Consider the following 17,165-nt stretch of genomic DNA (forward strand, 5'->3'; position numbering starts at 1 on the left):
TAAAAAAATGTAATAAAAAAATATCGGCCGATATATCGGATTTTAAATATTTGTATCGGTATCGGCCTTCAAAATCCTTTATCGGTCGGGCTTTAGTTTATTATTCTTCATTCAGTTTTATGCAACAATTTTTTGACCAATAATCAAAATAATATAGTTCTACAAAGCTATTGTTTTCAGAGCAGATAGCAGAGATCGGATCAGTGAAGAGGGTAGCATCATTTTACCAGCTTTGCCCAGAACGGCTACACCACACAATGTTACAGCACAGTATAGGGCTATTGCAAACAGATACAAGTCTATTATAGAGAAATTTTATGTCGGCACATTATTTGAGCGGACTGCTTTTCCGGTGAGGATGATCTGTACATGAATGGAGCATTTGGGCCGTGAGCGTCAGGGCAAAGTGCACAGCACACACATGGAACGGAGAGCGCAAGAGTGAAACCTGACCACTGAACACGAAGGGGCTGGGCGACATATTTTTGGTTATTTTTTCTTTCAGCAAAAAAACGTACCATGTTTGCTTGTATGACTGCTTGTATTTTGCACTCACAATTTTGTTGTTTAATTAATGCGTTTGATGCTTTTGATGTAATGTATGAAATAAAATGTACTGTCAGAGATGAGTGTATATGAAAGAAATCAATTGGCTTGAAAGCGTGTGGAAGGAAAATGTTGGTTAACAGCATACTAAAAGTTGTTTGTTTTTAAATTATGCTTTATTTAAACAAGCTTTGTAGGAAACCCATTACAACTGCAAACTATGATGCAGTTTATTTGAAACAATTAAGAAATTACTTTGCCAAAAGATGCTGCTTTTTTCCCCGTGTTGGACGGCCTCCTACTATTTCAGCTTCGACACCATTTTTTCAAAAAGCAAAAAATAAAATTGTATTTACACCGCGTATAGCAGCCTGAGCAACAAATGGCAAATGCTGTTTTTATACAAAGGCTCTCGGAAAAGAAAACAAGTGAAAGACTTCTGGTGGGGGTAGAAGAATGAAATGAACAGAAATGGAATATAAAAGTGCAATATATTTCAATTGTCATTATTTTTGAAAGACATACACCAGTTCAAGTATTCAGAGAGGGAAAAAAAATAAACAATTTAAAACAATGTGGCTGAGCACTGAGCCCAGCAGACAGCATCAACCTTCTGATCGGTGTCAGAGCTGATGAATACATCAGCCTTTCAAAAAGTGGGACTTCACCTATGAAGAAGAGCAGTACACCATCTAACAGACCTCCACTTAGAGGAAAAAAATTGATTAATTCTGGGGACCTTTAATACTGTGCGATCCTTTGAATTGTAGATCAGATTTTGAGTGCCTGGTTCACGTGCATGTAAACCCAACAAGAAGGAGTCAGATCTCAGGCGGTGGCTGGTGTGAGGCAGGGCAAGGCAAGAGCAGCAGTTTCAGATGCATTTGTGTCCATGGGCTCTGTGTTTCTCTCTGTTTGTGGTAAGGATGTGTTGGCGTCTGGTTCCGAGGATCCTATTAAGAAGAAACATTTTTCAAGCTTGCTCTGGCAGATTTATCTTCGTTGTCAAGCTTTAGTAGAGACGCATACGAACCAGATTGCTCCCCAATGATGACGCAATCATCGTCTTCATCATCCTCAGTGTCGGCCTGGAAGCCATCGGTCTCCATAGCTTCAGTCTAAAGAATAAACCAAAGTTAGGCAGGTCTAAATTGGTATTTAATAGGGCTGGGCAATTTATATATATATATACACACACACACATATATATATATATATATATATATATACACACACACACACACACACACACACACACACACATATATATATATATATATATATATATATATATATACAAAATGTTTAGTGGAAATTTAAGCAGTTAAAAAAATCTAGACCAAGTTCTCACTTGTTGCTTTTTATTAAATAAACACATGTACATGTAACTGAAGTAGTGTAAAACAAGTATAGTGTGAATTCTGCGATGATCCTGTTTACTTATCAATAAAGTGAATGGTAAGACTGATGTAGGGTTCGTTAAATGTCTTAGGCATGTTATTATTTTCACCAAAAAAAATGGTTAAGCCAGGTTTTTGTATCATTTGCCGAAGGGTGTCAGTAGTAGGGTTGGGAATCGTGAGAAATTTTCCGGTTCCGATTCCGGTTCCGCCAAACGATTCCGGTTCCGGTTCCCATTCAATTAAAAATATTAGTAAGAGAAAAATCCACAATCCTTTTTGTGTTTATTTCTTATAGTACTTGACAAATTAGTTTAACAGACTGGTAATGTAAACAAACTCAAAATATTATTAAGCAATCTTTGCAAAAAAAAAAATATATATATATATATATATAAAGGAAATTAAAAAATTCTGCATTCTCTATAATAATTTAGACCTCTCCTTTATTGTATCTCCAACAGTGAAGAATACCCTCTCAGAAGGAGTAGAATATGCTTTAACACACATATGTGTGTAGAACAGATTATTTTTTAAAACGGTTTGAATGATTGATTCATTAAGACTTTACTTATTTCATTACTGGATTAATCGGCGCTCTAGCAGTTAATAAACAGAACTGCATGCGTCTTGTGGAAGAACATTGTTGCCGGAGCTACTTCTCTCTGTTTATGTCCATGACGAGTCACGCAGGCATTGGGCTACTCCGCAGCAGCTGCGATCCGCCGGCCAGTCTAAACAAGTCCGAGTATTAACGCTTATTACAGACTTTACGTAGTGATTCAAGATAAGACAAAAACACTGTTTGAAAAAAAAAAAACATTATGATGCACTCGCTTATTGTATATATTTTGTAAATTCTGAACACAAAAAATATACGGACTGCATCTGTTTTGACCACTACCGTCAATGTTTACTCAAACTATAATCTCACTAATTCTGTAACGGAAATCATTTGAATATGTGAAACAAATAAATATTGAGACTGTGTGATTGTAAAGCAGTTTCATATCGACAACTGCTCTCTCTCTCTCTCAGCGCAAACAGATTTGAATGTAGGCTAGAGAGTGACTCGGCGGTCGGCACGCGCAGCGTGCGTGTGTCTGTGTGTGACAAATGCAGCGCGTGTGAGAGCAAATCGCAACTTCAGTGGTGAAGTTTTTGTCATTTAGGAATAAGACGGCGTCTTCTACTCCCAGCACTTCGCCCATGATGATATCGCATCGGCATCAGAACCGTTTTCGGAACCGAAACTTAGGAATTTTGCACGGTTCCGGTATTTTTTCAAAAACACAACCGGTTCTGGAAAAGAACCGGTTCTCGGTTCCCAACCCTAGTCAGTAGGAAATATCCGTTCGTATTTCCAAACATTGCTTTTGCCATTAATTGTAATAATCTGAATCATAATAATAATAAAATGTAATAATAGTCTAACAACAGCCGGTATGATCCAATCTCATCATCGAGTCTTGTCTGTGATTACATGAAGAAATAGAAAAAACTGAGACAGACAAAATCCATAAGAACTGTGGCAACGTTTTCAAGATACTTGAAGAAATCTTTGTGCAAAACTATCTGGAAAACGATGTGCAAGTGTACCTGGATAATGTGAACTGATATTTCCTACTGACATACTTGTGTGTGATTTTTTCCTGTGTGTAAATACTAACGTACCTGCACAGTAGTATACATAATTGGTCTGTACCTGTTCAGATTCGCCACATTTCTTCATATACTTCGTGATGGAGTGGCTGCTGGCACTTTTCCTCTTGTTGGAGGGTGTGGTGGAAGTGGACATGGTGGGCGAGTTGCCCTGTAAGCCGGTGGGCTCGTCGCGGGTGACATGAGCCCCGGAGGTGAGGTAGGTCCACTGGCAGGGAACGGGCAAGGCCTCCTGAGAATGACGGGCCAGAACTTCCGCATGCACGTACCAGCAGCATCGTCTGTAGGTGGAGCGCTTTTCGTACACGGCGTTCTCTTTTATGATACGCCTGATGTGGATCCTATTGCCAAAAAAATTAAAAAAATAAAAAAAAAAGTCAATAACCTTAAAAAAAAAAAAAGAGTTTTGTGAAGCTGTGTGGCTTCTTTACTTCTTAATATTCTGACACACTTTCAAAAACACTCCCCCCAGAGAGCAACTGGAAGTCATTTTCAATGACAATGTTTCCAGGCATTAGGCATGAGTCATCCAGTTTACATAGAAATACACATTTTTTTTTCCAAAAGGAATAACAATAGAGTGCTATACGAGTCAAATGAGTTGTAAAACCCTAAAACAAAGTAGCATTTTAGCACATGTGATAGTGAAGTCAATAGCCACTTTTCCACCAACAAGCCAAACCATTCTCATTGGTTGCTAGATGGTGGGAAAGCAGCTAATGTGTTTTGAATGGGCTTTTGGATAAATGCCTGAAATAAGGTCTGTGGTTTACAAAAGATATTTTCACACATTATTCATTACTATAACACTCCCGCTGATTTCTGTAAGCCTGTTAATGTCTTGAAAGTGACTAAATGGGACAACAGGCAGTCAGGGACATTAATATTCATCAAAAAACTCATCTACTTGCCTTGTGGTGTTTATAAATCATACTCTTTCAAAGCTTTTTTGTATTTAGGCTAAAAAAACGTTGAAGAAACGTGTAAGAACCATAAACTTTTCTTCGTCACAGAGCCAAGATTATATTCCTAAAATCCTATTGGCTTTTTGGAGGAACTAGGGTAATGCAAATTTCCTGGTTGGCCAACAAAATTACACCAACCCTGTGGTACTCTATGGAAATTTTTTTTGCATAATGACCGATATTAAAGATACAGTTAGCATGGTTACCTGGGTGGGACGTTGTCAATATAATTCAAAGAGCTTTCTGTGGGTGAGGATGTTTGCTGGCGACACACCTCTAGGAACTCGCTGATTATGACCTTACTGCTGTTCACATTACCATGAAGCAGAGGCAGTAGCCGTGACAGCACTGAAGAGAAGTGAAAAACACATTAACAACCACTGGATAATTTAAATCACACTCAGGAGAACCAGCAATGTGCTATTGTATTATGGAACTGAAGGCAGTGTTTGTTTAGGTATGCATCTCTTGTAAGGGATCATGAAAATTCAGGGTGCACCCATTTTTTTGGTGTGAATTTTCACTGCTGTTTTGCATGACTTTGCTCCACCTCTCATAGAATGAATAGAGCTTTAGGCTTGGCTTTGTGTATTAACGACGCTGAAAGTGGCTGTTAATGCAGTGTGCGCACTTCATTGCATTTGGATTGTGATGATCTCTCACAAACAGTGCTTGTAGAGTCTCATATAGAGTTTAACAATATATAGATGATTTGATTTGGAAAAAAAAAAAAACAGTCCAACAAATTAAGACACTGTAATGTTTAGTAAAGCACCATGGACAGCAGATGAGAAAACTTGAATATAATATAGCATAAATATATCCAAAATATTCAAAAGTTAAGCACACATTGTACTCACGTTTCTCGCTCCTCTGTTGGCGTGAGATGTCCTGTTCAGGGGTGCAGGGGTCGTCTTTAGGTAAAGGCTTCAGCATACAGACAGCGTACGGCTTCAGGAGGTCCAGTGAAGGCTGTTCCCCCTCCCATAGGCAGCCGCGCACCACCGCCTCCAACACCTTCACCCTCCCTTTAGACATCTGCTCAGTCTCCCATTCACGAGCCTTCATCCTTTGACGCACCTTCTGCTTCTCCGGATCTCCACCCTCCTGCAAGAGCAGACTGTTAGTGTCATGACGTGACTGAATGAGGCGATGGAGGGAGGGTGACGTTCCACTAACCTCGTCTTCAAGTGCTCCTTCCCCATCTGACAGATAACCGTGGGGCACAAAGAACCCATCATCATCATCGTCATCATCTCCTCCTTCATCATCGTCATCCTGAAGGGAAAAGCAGGATTAAAGTCACCATTATATTAAAATTTTGGAGTGAATTTTCACTGGTGATCTGCATGGCTTCTGTAGTGGCTAATTTGTCACTATAGAAATGTAGAAATAGTGTTGTTTTATCACTCACCCCCTCACTGTGTGATAGAGACTCTCCCGGCTCCTCCTCCTCCCACTCTTCATCACTGTCCACCTCATAATCCAGCAGCTCCTGACATGAAAAAAAAAAAAAAATCTAATTAACGCCACTTCAGGTTACTATGGAAGTTTATTTCCTCCACAAATTAAATATATATATATACACACACACACACACACACACACACACACACACACACTTTGGTAAATAGTTATATCATGTCATAATTGATATAAAAAGCTGAAATTAACAACGTAACTAATGATCTAAAAAAAAAAAAATATATATATATGTATATATCTGGGCTCCAGACTAGCTTTTTTTACTAGGAGCGCTGTTTTATTTTAAGTTCAAAGGGCTCCAGACTCAAAGTTGAGGGCAGCATCACCTCAAATGAGAACTCACAGCGAGTTCTACTACAAAAAAATAAATTCTGGTAGCACTGGGGCTGACAATAAATCACTAAGCTTAATTTAGGGTGGAGATGAAATTAGTTATTGAAAACTTTAGTTATTATCATTTATAATGTCCTTATATTAATTAATAAAAGTAGTGAAAATATGTATTTTTGAAAATAGCCAATAAACATCCTGTTTATAATGGTATCATTATTATTTTTTAAGTGTTTAAATAAGAGTTTTCCAACATCTTAACATTTTTCCTTTTAGGACAATCTTTAAAGGATGAACAAAAAATGTGTTGGTAATCACATAAAAAATACAAAAAAATAAAACATTTATATACGATATTATTGAAGTGCTGGGAAAAGCATTTGACTATTTCTTACACATTATCATATTTATGGTTAGAGTTAACTTACTAGGCTACATTAGCCTAAATCCATGGTTCTGGCTGATTTGTGGACTGAAAGCCTTCTGTAAGTGTTTCTCCTGGTTTTCACATCAGCGCTGTTTGATCTGATATGGTTTATAACAGAACTCTGCGCCGAATCGGAGTGTTTCTAACTGGATCTCGTGGTGTTGACGTTATTAATTCTGAGGCGAATTAAATGGATTTCTTCAGTGGATCTCCTAGCAACAGTGTTGCGTGAGCAAGATCGGCCCGCGACTGGCAAGTTCGGGGCTTTATTTTAATGTCAATGACGTTTACGCGCGCTATTCTTGTCACGGATTCATTGATGCGCCCCTGCCACGCTTTTAACGTGTGGCAAATTTACTGGTGGCACATGTGCGACTGGATGTAAAATTCAGTCGCACACTTTTAAATTTTGGTCGCAAAATGCGACCATTTGGTCGCAGTCTGGAGCCCTGTATATATATATATATATATATATATATATATATATATATATAATTATGGCACAAGTCACAATTACGACAAAAGAGCATTCTTATTTCACAGTAATTATGAGTTACCAAAATATGACTTTCCCCTTACATGGTGGAAATGGGCTACAATAGGTTATGAACATTGAATATTTCCTATCTTAAGCTGTCAGCTAGCCAATTCTTAAACTTAAAGTATACAAGAGGGAGTTGGGGCATGCATCCACATCTCTCAGTGGTGCAACGACTAAACTTCCTCCATAGTTAATGGTTCTACAAGCTCAGTTTATTTCCGAATTTCCTAAAATCAGAGGAAGCAGGGAGGTGAACCCTCAGGCCCTTGAGATTGACCAATTGAGTTTCTTTGAATGCTGTAAAACTGCCAAGCCATTGTCCTGCTTGGATCTCATCCAAACTTTTAAGCAAACAAGTAGCCAAATATAGCCACAGATTGCATCCATGGAGAAATTACATGAACAAACCAAATTTCCCTCAATATTTTTGAGATACGACCTCTTTAAAACAGCAGAGAATTTAAGGTGGCTTAAATTTCATTGACATTCTTGCGTTTTTACCTTGTCCTGTCTCAGCGGGCAGCGCGGCGAGATGAGAGTGCTTTTTTTGCACCAGGTCCCCCAATAAGCTGGACGATAGTTATCATGAAAGTGCAAGAGTTTCATGCGGCCGTAACGGTGGCGGTCAGGGACCCCATCTGCCTTTTGGCTTTCAGTCATGACCACACAATCTCTAATAACAGACAACATGAAGGAACAAACAAACAAAGAATGAGTCTTACATACCACTCTAACAAAAATACCAGCTGGTGTTCTGTATGTTTAAATGATGAGTACATAAGTATCTCGGCAGCAGCTCAATGTGGTTTTACCTTACTGCACTGTGACTGGGCCTGGTTGGACCTGATCTGCGAGGTTTGTGCCTTGTCCAGTCCTTTAGTCCATCTAGAGTGGAGTCAGGTTGGCCAAGATAACGGTCCAGCTCCTCTAGGACTGCGTCTTCACATTGTACTCGGGTCAGTGGTGCCAGAGACATGTGCGCTTTAATCTCAAAAGGAGCAAACTTCCCACAGGCAGATGCCAGAGTCTGAAACACACAATGAGTTTGGAGATTAAAACACTGGGAAAGATTTTTCCGATTTGTTTGCATGTCCTTTACATGCCCAACAAGGCCTCATTCTCAAATTATCATAAGTATCATTTGTAAATGTTTTACTCAAGAAGTTTAGTTGTAGGTATTCATTCTACATCAGTGCCTGAATTCCACCTTCAGTGATTCTTTGAATTTTTTACTCTAAACGGCAAAAAAAAAAAAAAAAAAAATGTCATTTTATTTAGTCAATTTTAACATCAGATTACATCACTCTGAAATCTAGGCAAAAGTAGATGCAATGCATGCATTTTAAGTAAAGCTGCTTTGAAACAATATGCATTGTGAAAAGCACTATAGAAATAAATTGGAATTGAATTGAAAGAGTCTGGACTAGCATATACACTTAGCTCTGCCTTATAATGAATCGCGCTGAAAGCAGTTTACACTTGCATGCACGGAAGGCACGTGCCGCTGATTTGGCTGATTTGATTTTTATAATCTGTGTGGATTCATTTACTAATATAACCTACATGCTAAAGTGAATCAATGTTTGCAGGAATTATCAGGGAGACCTGCGGAAATTATTAAAATCATGCGCAACACCCGCACTGAAATTTGAGCGCTGTACACTGAATAATATGACTCTTACCTTTGGTGCCAACTGGGTCTTGGACTTCTGTAAAAACCGTGTAATCTCAGCCTTCCCAGCTTTGATTCGCTGAAGAGATGCACAAACACAATCAGGACAATATGAAGCAATCAGCAATAAAGAAAACCTTAGATAGATAAAAACACTTACTTCTTTCTCTTCCTTCAACCGTTTTTCCTCCTCTTTCTTCCTTTTCTCTTCCAGTCTGGCTCTAAATGGATTAACACCAAGTTTAATACTTGTGAAAACGCCAGTGCAACTAATATAGTGCTGCTGTACTGGGTCACACTCACTCAATTTTCATTTGCCGCTGCTCTTCTTTAGCTTTTAGTTTCTCTGCCTTTTCTTTCTCCTCCCTCTCCTTTTTCTCCCGCCGCTCCTTTTCATCCTTTTCCTTCTTTTCTTTCTTCTCTCTCTCCTTCTCTTCCTTCAGCTTGCGGGCCTCCTCTTTCTTCCTCTCCTTGGCAGCTTTGGCCTCCTGTTTCTGGCGTTCTTTCTCATCCTTCTGTCGCTGCTTCTCCTCCTGCTCTTGGACACTCTGAGGGACAAAAAGATGATAAAGGGCTTTTCAAACGGACTGCAAAATTCCACAGTGAAAAGATTTTAAAAGGAAACAATCAATCCTCCTTAAATCCTTAAGAGTGCAAACATTCACATTGAGGTATATTCTATTTATTTATTTGATTTTGGGGTAGAAAAACACACCAAGATATCAGCTTTGGGCTTATGTATCCATGACCTGCATACCAGACAATATTTAAGGGGCCGTTAACAGCGTTTTTTGCGCATACAAATTCGTTATTTCAAATGTAGGGGCACGGCAAGCGCATTATAGAAGCGATGCGGCACGCTCGTTTTTCCAGGCGTGCCTCTGTTCATGTTTGCATTAGGGTTGCCGCGGTGAGGAAAATTTCCCACCGGTTAATCGACGTGTGACAACACCGGTAATCCCGGTGTCACCGTGGAGGGCAGGGCGGGGGGGTTAAATAGCTTTTAAATGCGTGCGCGTTATACTTTCACTTTCGAAATAAGCGTCAATTGCTTGAATGGACAAAAAAAAAAACTCGCTGATAATAAAACTTTTATTTATAGACTTTTATTAGCATAACGAACGAATAAAAATAACCCCATGCATAGGCTGAAAAAAGTGAAAATCGGCAAAATGTGGGCCCAAACAAATAAGAACCATAAAACGTTTATTAACGAATAAGAAAATAAAATAGGCCTAAATAAATTACACAAAGTTTAAATGAGATAAAACCAATTAAAAAGAGACGAATATAAAATAAAAACTTCAAAACGGACCTTAGCCTACATAAATGACATACTTTCACTTTCGAAATAAGCGTCAATTGCAATTCAGCGTCAATTGCTGGAATGGACAAAAAAAAAAAAAAAAAAAAAAAAAAAAAAAAAAACAACTCCCTGACAATAAACTTTTATTTAGACAGCACTTTTATTAGAATAATAAACGAATAAAATATAGACAGAACTTTTATTAGCATAACGAACGAATAAAAATAACCCCATGCATAGGCTGAAAAAAGTGAAAATCGGCAAACTGTGGGCCCAAAAAAAATAAAACGTTTATTAACGAATAAGAAAACAAAATAGGCCTAAATAAATTAAACAAAGTTTAAATAAGATAAAACCAAATAAAAAGAGACGAATATAAAATAAAAACTTTAAAAAGGACCTTAGCCTACATAAACGACAGCACTCTAAAAAAAAGTAAAACACTATAAATTGGCATTTATTAACATTAATATATATTGGCCAAAATATTGCCAAACAGGCGCTTTTGCATTGCGTTTTGACACCAAATCTTCCGCCATTATCTTGCTTTTCTGTAATTTGACTCGTTCTCGTCTCTACACGTGCTAAATGGAATCCTGATGCTTGCTGATCTGTGACGTGACGGCACGCGTTGCGCAGTTCATTTTTAATTATAATGCTCTCTTCAGAACTAAATAATTGAAAATTATTATTTTTAATTAATTCAAATAAATATTTTAGCAAAAACGAATACTTAAAAAAAAAAAAGTCAAGACATCGCGGTGTCACGGTGGGAAAGTGATGTCACCGGTGATGGGGCTTAAAACCGGTAACACCGTCAACACCGTCTATCGCGGCAAGCCTAGTTTGCATAGCAACGACTGACGCCACTGGAGAGCAAGAGCTTGTGGAAAGAAGACAGCAGTACGAACTGTGCTCTCCATAAGGACAAGGAAGTATCAACAGCATGAATTGTTTCTAGCCCTTGCATTAGCTTTACTATTAGATATATTTATGGAGATGACAAATAAAATGCCGCCCTGTACAGCTATGATCAGCTGTTCGGCAGAGCTTTCGTTACGGAAAGGCCAAAGCTGATTGGTTGGTTTTTGTCACATGACCTGCTGAGATGTTTTCATCTCACCATGGCATCATTGTACCTACAATTGAAATAACGAATTTGCGCACACAAAAAAACACGATATCTGAACGGCCCCTAAAGTGGACTCAGGTGTGGATGTATTGGGGTAGTTTATGAGTAGCCTACATGAGCACAGTATCGGATCTACACCAGAGTACTGTTATCAGTATCGGTACATCCCTTTTTATGTCATTAATATTAGTCCGTCAGAAAGCAGCTCTAGGCTTATTCTTAGCTGCATAACTCTTAGCAGGTTTAAAAAGCCCTTTTAAAATTAAATATGAACACAGTTTTGGATTAAATAAAAGTACAGTCAAGTCAAATAAAACACATTTTTTTCTCCTGTTTTGTTTAGTAACACTACAATTAGATAAAATGCATTAATGCATTATCTAACATCAACACATTGAGTGAACAATAGGCCTATATTATAAATTAACAGAAAAGAAAAACCATGAATAATCCTGTCTAAAATTACAAAATGAAGGTTTCTATTTGTGACCGGTTCAATAATCATGCTGCAATAATCACCCCTTGAATCAGTTGATGGTAGTTCATATTTGTATGTCTCAATGTCAATTTCAACTATCATCAAAACTTGCCCGAAGTCATGTTTTAAAGGATTACTTTTAAAATTCCAAAGGTGCATGCCCCCGAACCCCGCAATAACCTCTGGCACGTAACAGAACCGCTGCTGGAAAATTTTTTAGAGGAAACACTGAAAATAGCTCTAAGCTATTTGTTTCTTTACATTTATTTTTTGATCTAAAGATGTTTCAATGATTCAAATCTATGGCACAAGCTGTTTATATAGGACCAGCTTAACATTACATTAAAATTGTGGGTTTCTAAATGTTGTAAAATGCCGGAGTTTACCTTAAGGGAACGTCGCTTCGTTGTACTGGCAGCATTTATTTGAGATGTCTGCATAAAGAAAAGAGACTGATCAATAGGTTAAACTTTTAGCGAAAAAGGACAATAAAAATTGCTTCATGTCTACTCACAGAGGAAGGGGTAGTAGGAGCACTCTTGCTGGGCTCTGGTGAGCTCTCTATCACTGAGAGGGAGCTGGTAGATCCAGTCGACAACACAGACGCATTCCCGGGACTGACTTCAGTCTCCTGCTGCTCCTCTTCGTCCGTCTCAGACTCCTGAGTTATGTCAAGCAGTGGGAGGATATCTTCATCCTCTTCCTCATCCTTTTCCGTCTCTTTATCTGTCAGTGGCGTGGTTGGTTTTGTAGATTTTGTGGCATCTACTGAAGTTTTTGTCGGTTTTTCACTAAGGGGGCAGGTGGCAGCAACCGGAGGTGCAGGCTGGTTTTTGATAGCCTCATTTGAGTCTTCGGTGAGGTCGATGGTGGCTTCAGGGACAGAGCGGGCTGGGGAACGCTTCCGTCGGCTCATGAAGCAATCAAGTGGACCGCGGCCGTTAACCAGAGCCGGGCCGCGGTGCATCGGGGAGGAGCCGCTGTCTATCTCATTTTCTCCATCAGATGCGCTTGGCTCAGAACACTTTGGAGCAACCGTACCTTTGGTTCTTTTAGGTTCACTGCATTCCTTGGGTTCTGGGTTGAGCCTTTTAAAAGGTAGACGTGCTATAGGGAGATAAAACTGTTGGTCAAGGCTGGAATACACAAAATGGATTTCAAAATCTAAACAGATTTTAAAACACTTGGCATTATACATTAATGACATAATCAGGGCTCCAGACTAACTTTTTTTACTAGGAGCGCTGCTGTCCCTGACTGAAAATTTTAGGAGTGCAAGCAGAAAATTTAGGGGCACACCTTAAATCAGCTCGCAATGAAATTATTCAAATTTCCCCCAAAATAACTATAATACTGACAAATTCTTTATTAATAAATAGACTTAACATGCTGTTTTATTTTAATTTCACAGGGCTCCAGACTCAAATTTGAGGGTAGCACCACCTCAAATCAGAACTCACATCAAGTTGTACAAAAAAAAAAAAAAAAAAACTGTTAGCACTGGGGCTGACAATCAATCACTTAGATTAATTTAGGGTGTAGATGAAGTTAACTTTAGTTATTATCACTTATAATGTCTTAATATTAATTAAAAACAAAAGGAGAGAAAACATGTATAAGGACTTGGAGTGAAAATACCCAATAAACATCCTACTGTTTAAGATGTTTTTTTAATTTTTAATAAATTTCGAAAATAAATCATTTTCGTTTTAGGACAATCTTTGATGGATGAACAAAAAAATGTGTTGATCACAAAAAAAAAAAAAAATACAAAAAATAAAACATTTATATGATATTATAGTTTTGAAGAGGAAGCTGTGTTGTAAGCGTTTGTCTACCGTATTTCTGTCACATCACATTTATGGTTAGAGTTAACTTACTACATTAGCCTAAATCCATGGTGAATGTTGCTGATTTGTGGACTGAAAGCCTTCTGTAAGTGTTTCTCCTGGTTTCCACGTCAGCGCTGTTTGATCTGATATGGTTTATAACAGAACTCTGCGCCGAATCGGAGTGTTTCTCACTGGATCTCGTAGCGATGATGTTATTAACTCTGAGGTGAATTCAATGGATTTATTCACTGGATCTGCTAGTAACAGTGTCGCGTGATCGAGATCGGCCCGCGACTGGCAAGTTCGGGGCTTTATTAGCCTACTGTCGGTGGTTCGGGGGGCTCCACTATGTGCTGCTCTGTCTATTATTGGTCCAACCTAACAAAAACGCCAACGGTCCGTGAAGCATAGCCTATATGAGTTGCGTATTTTAGTTCCACTTTCATTTTGTATTTCATTTTGTTTGTATTTGCTGCTAGGTAACGTGTCGATATTGCTTATTGCTCAGACGCACATTGCAGGTTGTGATGCGAACATCTTCCCACAGATGTTTACGCGCGCTTTTCTTGTCACGGATTCATTGTCACTTACCATGCGTTTAACGTGTGGCAAATTAACCGGTCGCACATGTGTGACTGGATGTAAAATTCAGTCGCACACTCTCAAATTTTGGTCGCAAAATGCGACTATTTGGTCGCAGTCTGGAGCCCTGCATATACAACTATTTGCTCTACCTGTTTATCAGCCTGCAGTAAAGTAAAACCACCATTAGAAAAGGAAGAAAAAAAAAAACCCTTAAAACAACTTAAAAAAAGAAAGAAAAACTCTTAAATTCCTTGTCATTTATGGTACGTTCATTTGCCATAGATAGTGGGAAATTCCTACTCCCTAGGAAGTTTTAACAGGAATATCTCCTCAAGTCAGAGTTGCGATTGAGAAACTTGGGGGAAGCAGAACCCTGACTTTGGAATCTTGCCTGCCTCAAACACAGGGGGTCCGTTGTGGCCTAAAGGTCAGAGTCAGATTGGTAACCAGGTTGCAGATTCGATCCTCAATTACTGAGGGGAAATGACTAAGGTGCCCTTGAGCAAGGCACCTAACCCACAATAGCTCATCAGGCACCACAGCAAGAAATGGGTGCCCACTGCTCCGGAGGTGTGGGTGCGCGATGTGCAGTGTGTGTGTTCACTACTCCCAATATGTGTGCACACTACCATACACGGGTTAAATGCGGAGGAAAAATGTGTGTTTTTAAAAGTTAAAAAAAAACTTTATTTCAGTCCAAAGACAGTAGGCGAACACAATTTAAAATAACATTTGTCACTGTCACTTGACACCCTCTAAATTGTTGAATGTTTTCCTGATATATTAGAACTGAGCCAAATTCAGCCAATACAGAATAATTTCACGTCAAGTTCCCCAATAGAAATAATCTAATAGATTGGGTCCTCAGAGTATTAATAACCAGATATTGTATTTAGCTGGAGTCAGATGGTTTTACATTATTGACCAGAAATATCAACACTTGAGTTGTTTACCTTGAACAAGCTTCTTGCTGGTATTAGCTTTGCCCACACAATCCATGCCTGAAATATAAAGAGTGTGTTCTGTTAAGGTCAAATCCTTCATAAATACTCCAAGCCATAACAAAATAAAATGACATCACTCTGACGTAAACTTTGACATATTGTTAATATCAATACTTGAGGCAAAAAACAGCACGTCTCGACATAACAAAGGTGATAGCTAACGTTACGTCTAAATGCTAACTACCACAGTACCAGTTGACAGTCACATCCGAAATGAGTTAAATAGTAACTTTTATCTTTTCAATACCCAAAATCCCTTACATAAAACGCAGAACACTAACAGGTTTTCGAAGTAACGGGAAGTAAGACAGTTTAACGTTACTTCACGTAAAATGTTTATTTTTGATCTCCCGCCTTTCAGTGAAAGATGGTTTGTAGGCCAGTTCGGCGACTGAACCTGTGAATACGTGAAAAGTTAATCCATTAGCGCAAGACTGATGAACAAAGAGCTGGATTGAGCTCAAAACTACATAAATGGGACGTGCTTCGACACACCACCACGGATAATGGAAAAAATAGACATTATACGTGTGGAAAGTCATAGAAAATGACGTTGAAAGCTAGAATGTCAAATAACAAATCTGAGCCAATAGCTCACCTGCTAACATGCTAATAAAGGTTATAAACCCCTCGACAACCCCAAATACTACCTGGAAAAATCATTAAAATGACATTCTTATCGTTTGTCAGAGAAACTGAGTTAGACTAAAATTGTTTTAGAATTAAATTCAGGTAGTAAGTGGTGTTTTTATACTTTTCTGCTAGTATCCGTCTATGCCTTTATTTGCCAAACTATTCCACGTACAGACTCTATTCATGCTTTAGCTCAGTTTTATTAAACATCAAACCTCTGCGTGGAGTGGAGGCCAAAGGCTCTTCACCCGCGAGCATGACGACCACCATCCGCGCGCCTTTCAGCTCCGTGCGCTCGCGCAGTCGTCTCACTGGAAACGTTAAACGGAAACGGGGAGCGCTTTTTTCGACTCCGTGCACAACTTCTTAAGGCTAGTCATCGACTCCACGTCTTTTCCACTCTGAGAATTAACGTGTCAACTGTAAATTTTACGAGTTTCAGTAACTGTTAGAGTTGTAGATTCTGTTTTTTTCGTGTGTAATCCTAGTCCCGTCGCTCCCGTATCATCCCCGGATAGACTCCCTCGCGCTCCTCCGATCAGAATTGGCGGGAGCCAGTTGCGGGGATGGATCGCAGGCTGTGATTGGCCAGAAACGTCTTACGTCAGATCAACGAAGAGTCACGTTATTGGCTAACACAGTCAGTCCCGCCTCGTAACACGTGCAAAGAGCTGTGATTTGACACTGAGTGTGATTCTCGAGTAGGATTGGTCCGATGAAAATAACAAGTCACAAAGTTGTTATTTCGTGCAACTTCAACTAACTAACTAACTAACTAACTAACTAACTGCTTTGAAGGTTTCAGTTTAACGGAAATCAGTTTAAGAACTGAATACTGATTTTTTTAAATAAAACTGTTGAGATTAATTGATTCAGTGTTTTTCAATAGGCTTAACACATTTAAAGATTGATATTTGATCAGCTAAGTACAAACATCAGTAATTCCGCAAAAGATCTGGAATTATCTTGAGATCAAATTAAATTCAAAAGAACGAAAATATGTACAAGTTTCTGCCAAAAAAAACAGAAATATGTCCTGTTTTTTCATTGCCACAAGGCAAGGAAACTGGTAAATATTTTAGTCAAAAGCACTGAGACCACACCTTTGATCATCTTGTGATGGGGCTTGTAGTGCTCAGCAGTTAAAACGTCTGCCTGCCACATACA

General features: G+C 38.8%; 1 protein-coding gene across 1 annotated transcript; it reads right to left on the reverse strand.

Moving 5' to 3' along the window:
• Nucleotides 1-1,018: 1,018 nt before the first annotated feature.
• On the reverse strand, nt 1,019-16,570 carry chaf1a (chromatin assembly factor 1, subunit A (p150)). Its single transcript, XM_039694948.2, has 16 exons — nt 16,214-16,570; nt 15,315-15,362; nt 12,459-13,051; nt 12,331-12,378; nt 9,332-9,576; nt 9,189-9,249; nt 9,039-9,107; nt 8,169-8,383; nt 7,858-8,029; nt 5,988-6,068; nt 5,753-5,851; nt 5,434-5,680; nt 4,780-4,921; nt 3,652-3,949; nt 1,580-1,664; nt 1,019-1,499 (listed from the first exon to the last, which is right to left on the reverse strand). Exons 1-16 carry the CDS (start codon nt 16,266-16,268, stop codon nt 1,375-1,377), a joined length of 2,583 nt encoding a protein of 860 aa, XP_039550882.2. The 5' UTR covers nt 16,269-16,570; the 3' UTR covers nt 1,019-1,374.
• Nucleotides 16,571-17,165: the final 595 nt, after the last annotated feature.

This window comes from Pimephales promelas, chromosome 2 (genome assembly GCF_988280905.1).
Source record: "Pimephales promelas chromosome 2, fPimPro1.hap1.1, whole genome shotgun sequence".
Lineage (NCBI taxonomy): Eukaryota > Metazoa > Chordata > Actinopteri > Cypriniformes > Leuciscidae > Pimephales > Pimephales promelas.

What these genes read in the sequence shown, in the direction of transcription:
- chaf1a (XM_039694948.2), bottom strand. Translation starts at nt 16,268, where the DNA reads ATGGTGGTCGTCATGCTCGCGGGTGAAGAGCCTTTGGCCTCCACTCCA. An exon ending in CCCAGTCACAGTGCAGTAAG is followed by an intron (nt 8,030 to 8,168) that starts GTAAAACCACAT and finishes GTCTGTTATTAG; the next exon opens with AGATTGTGTGGTCATGACTG. An exon ending in AATGTGGCGAATCTGAACAG is followed by an intron (nt 1,665 to 3,651) that starts GTACAGACCAAT and finishes TTTATTCTTTAG; the next exon opens with ACTGAAGCTATGGAGACCGA.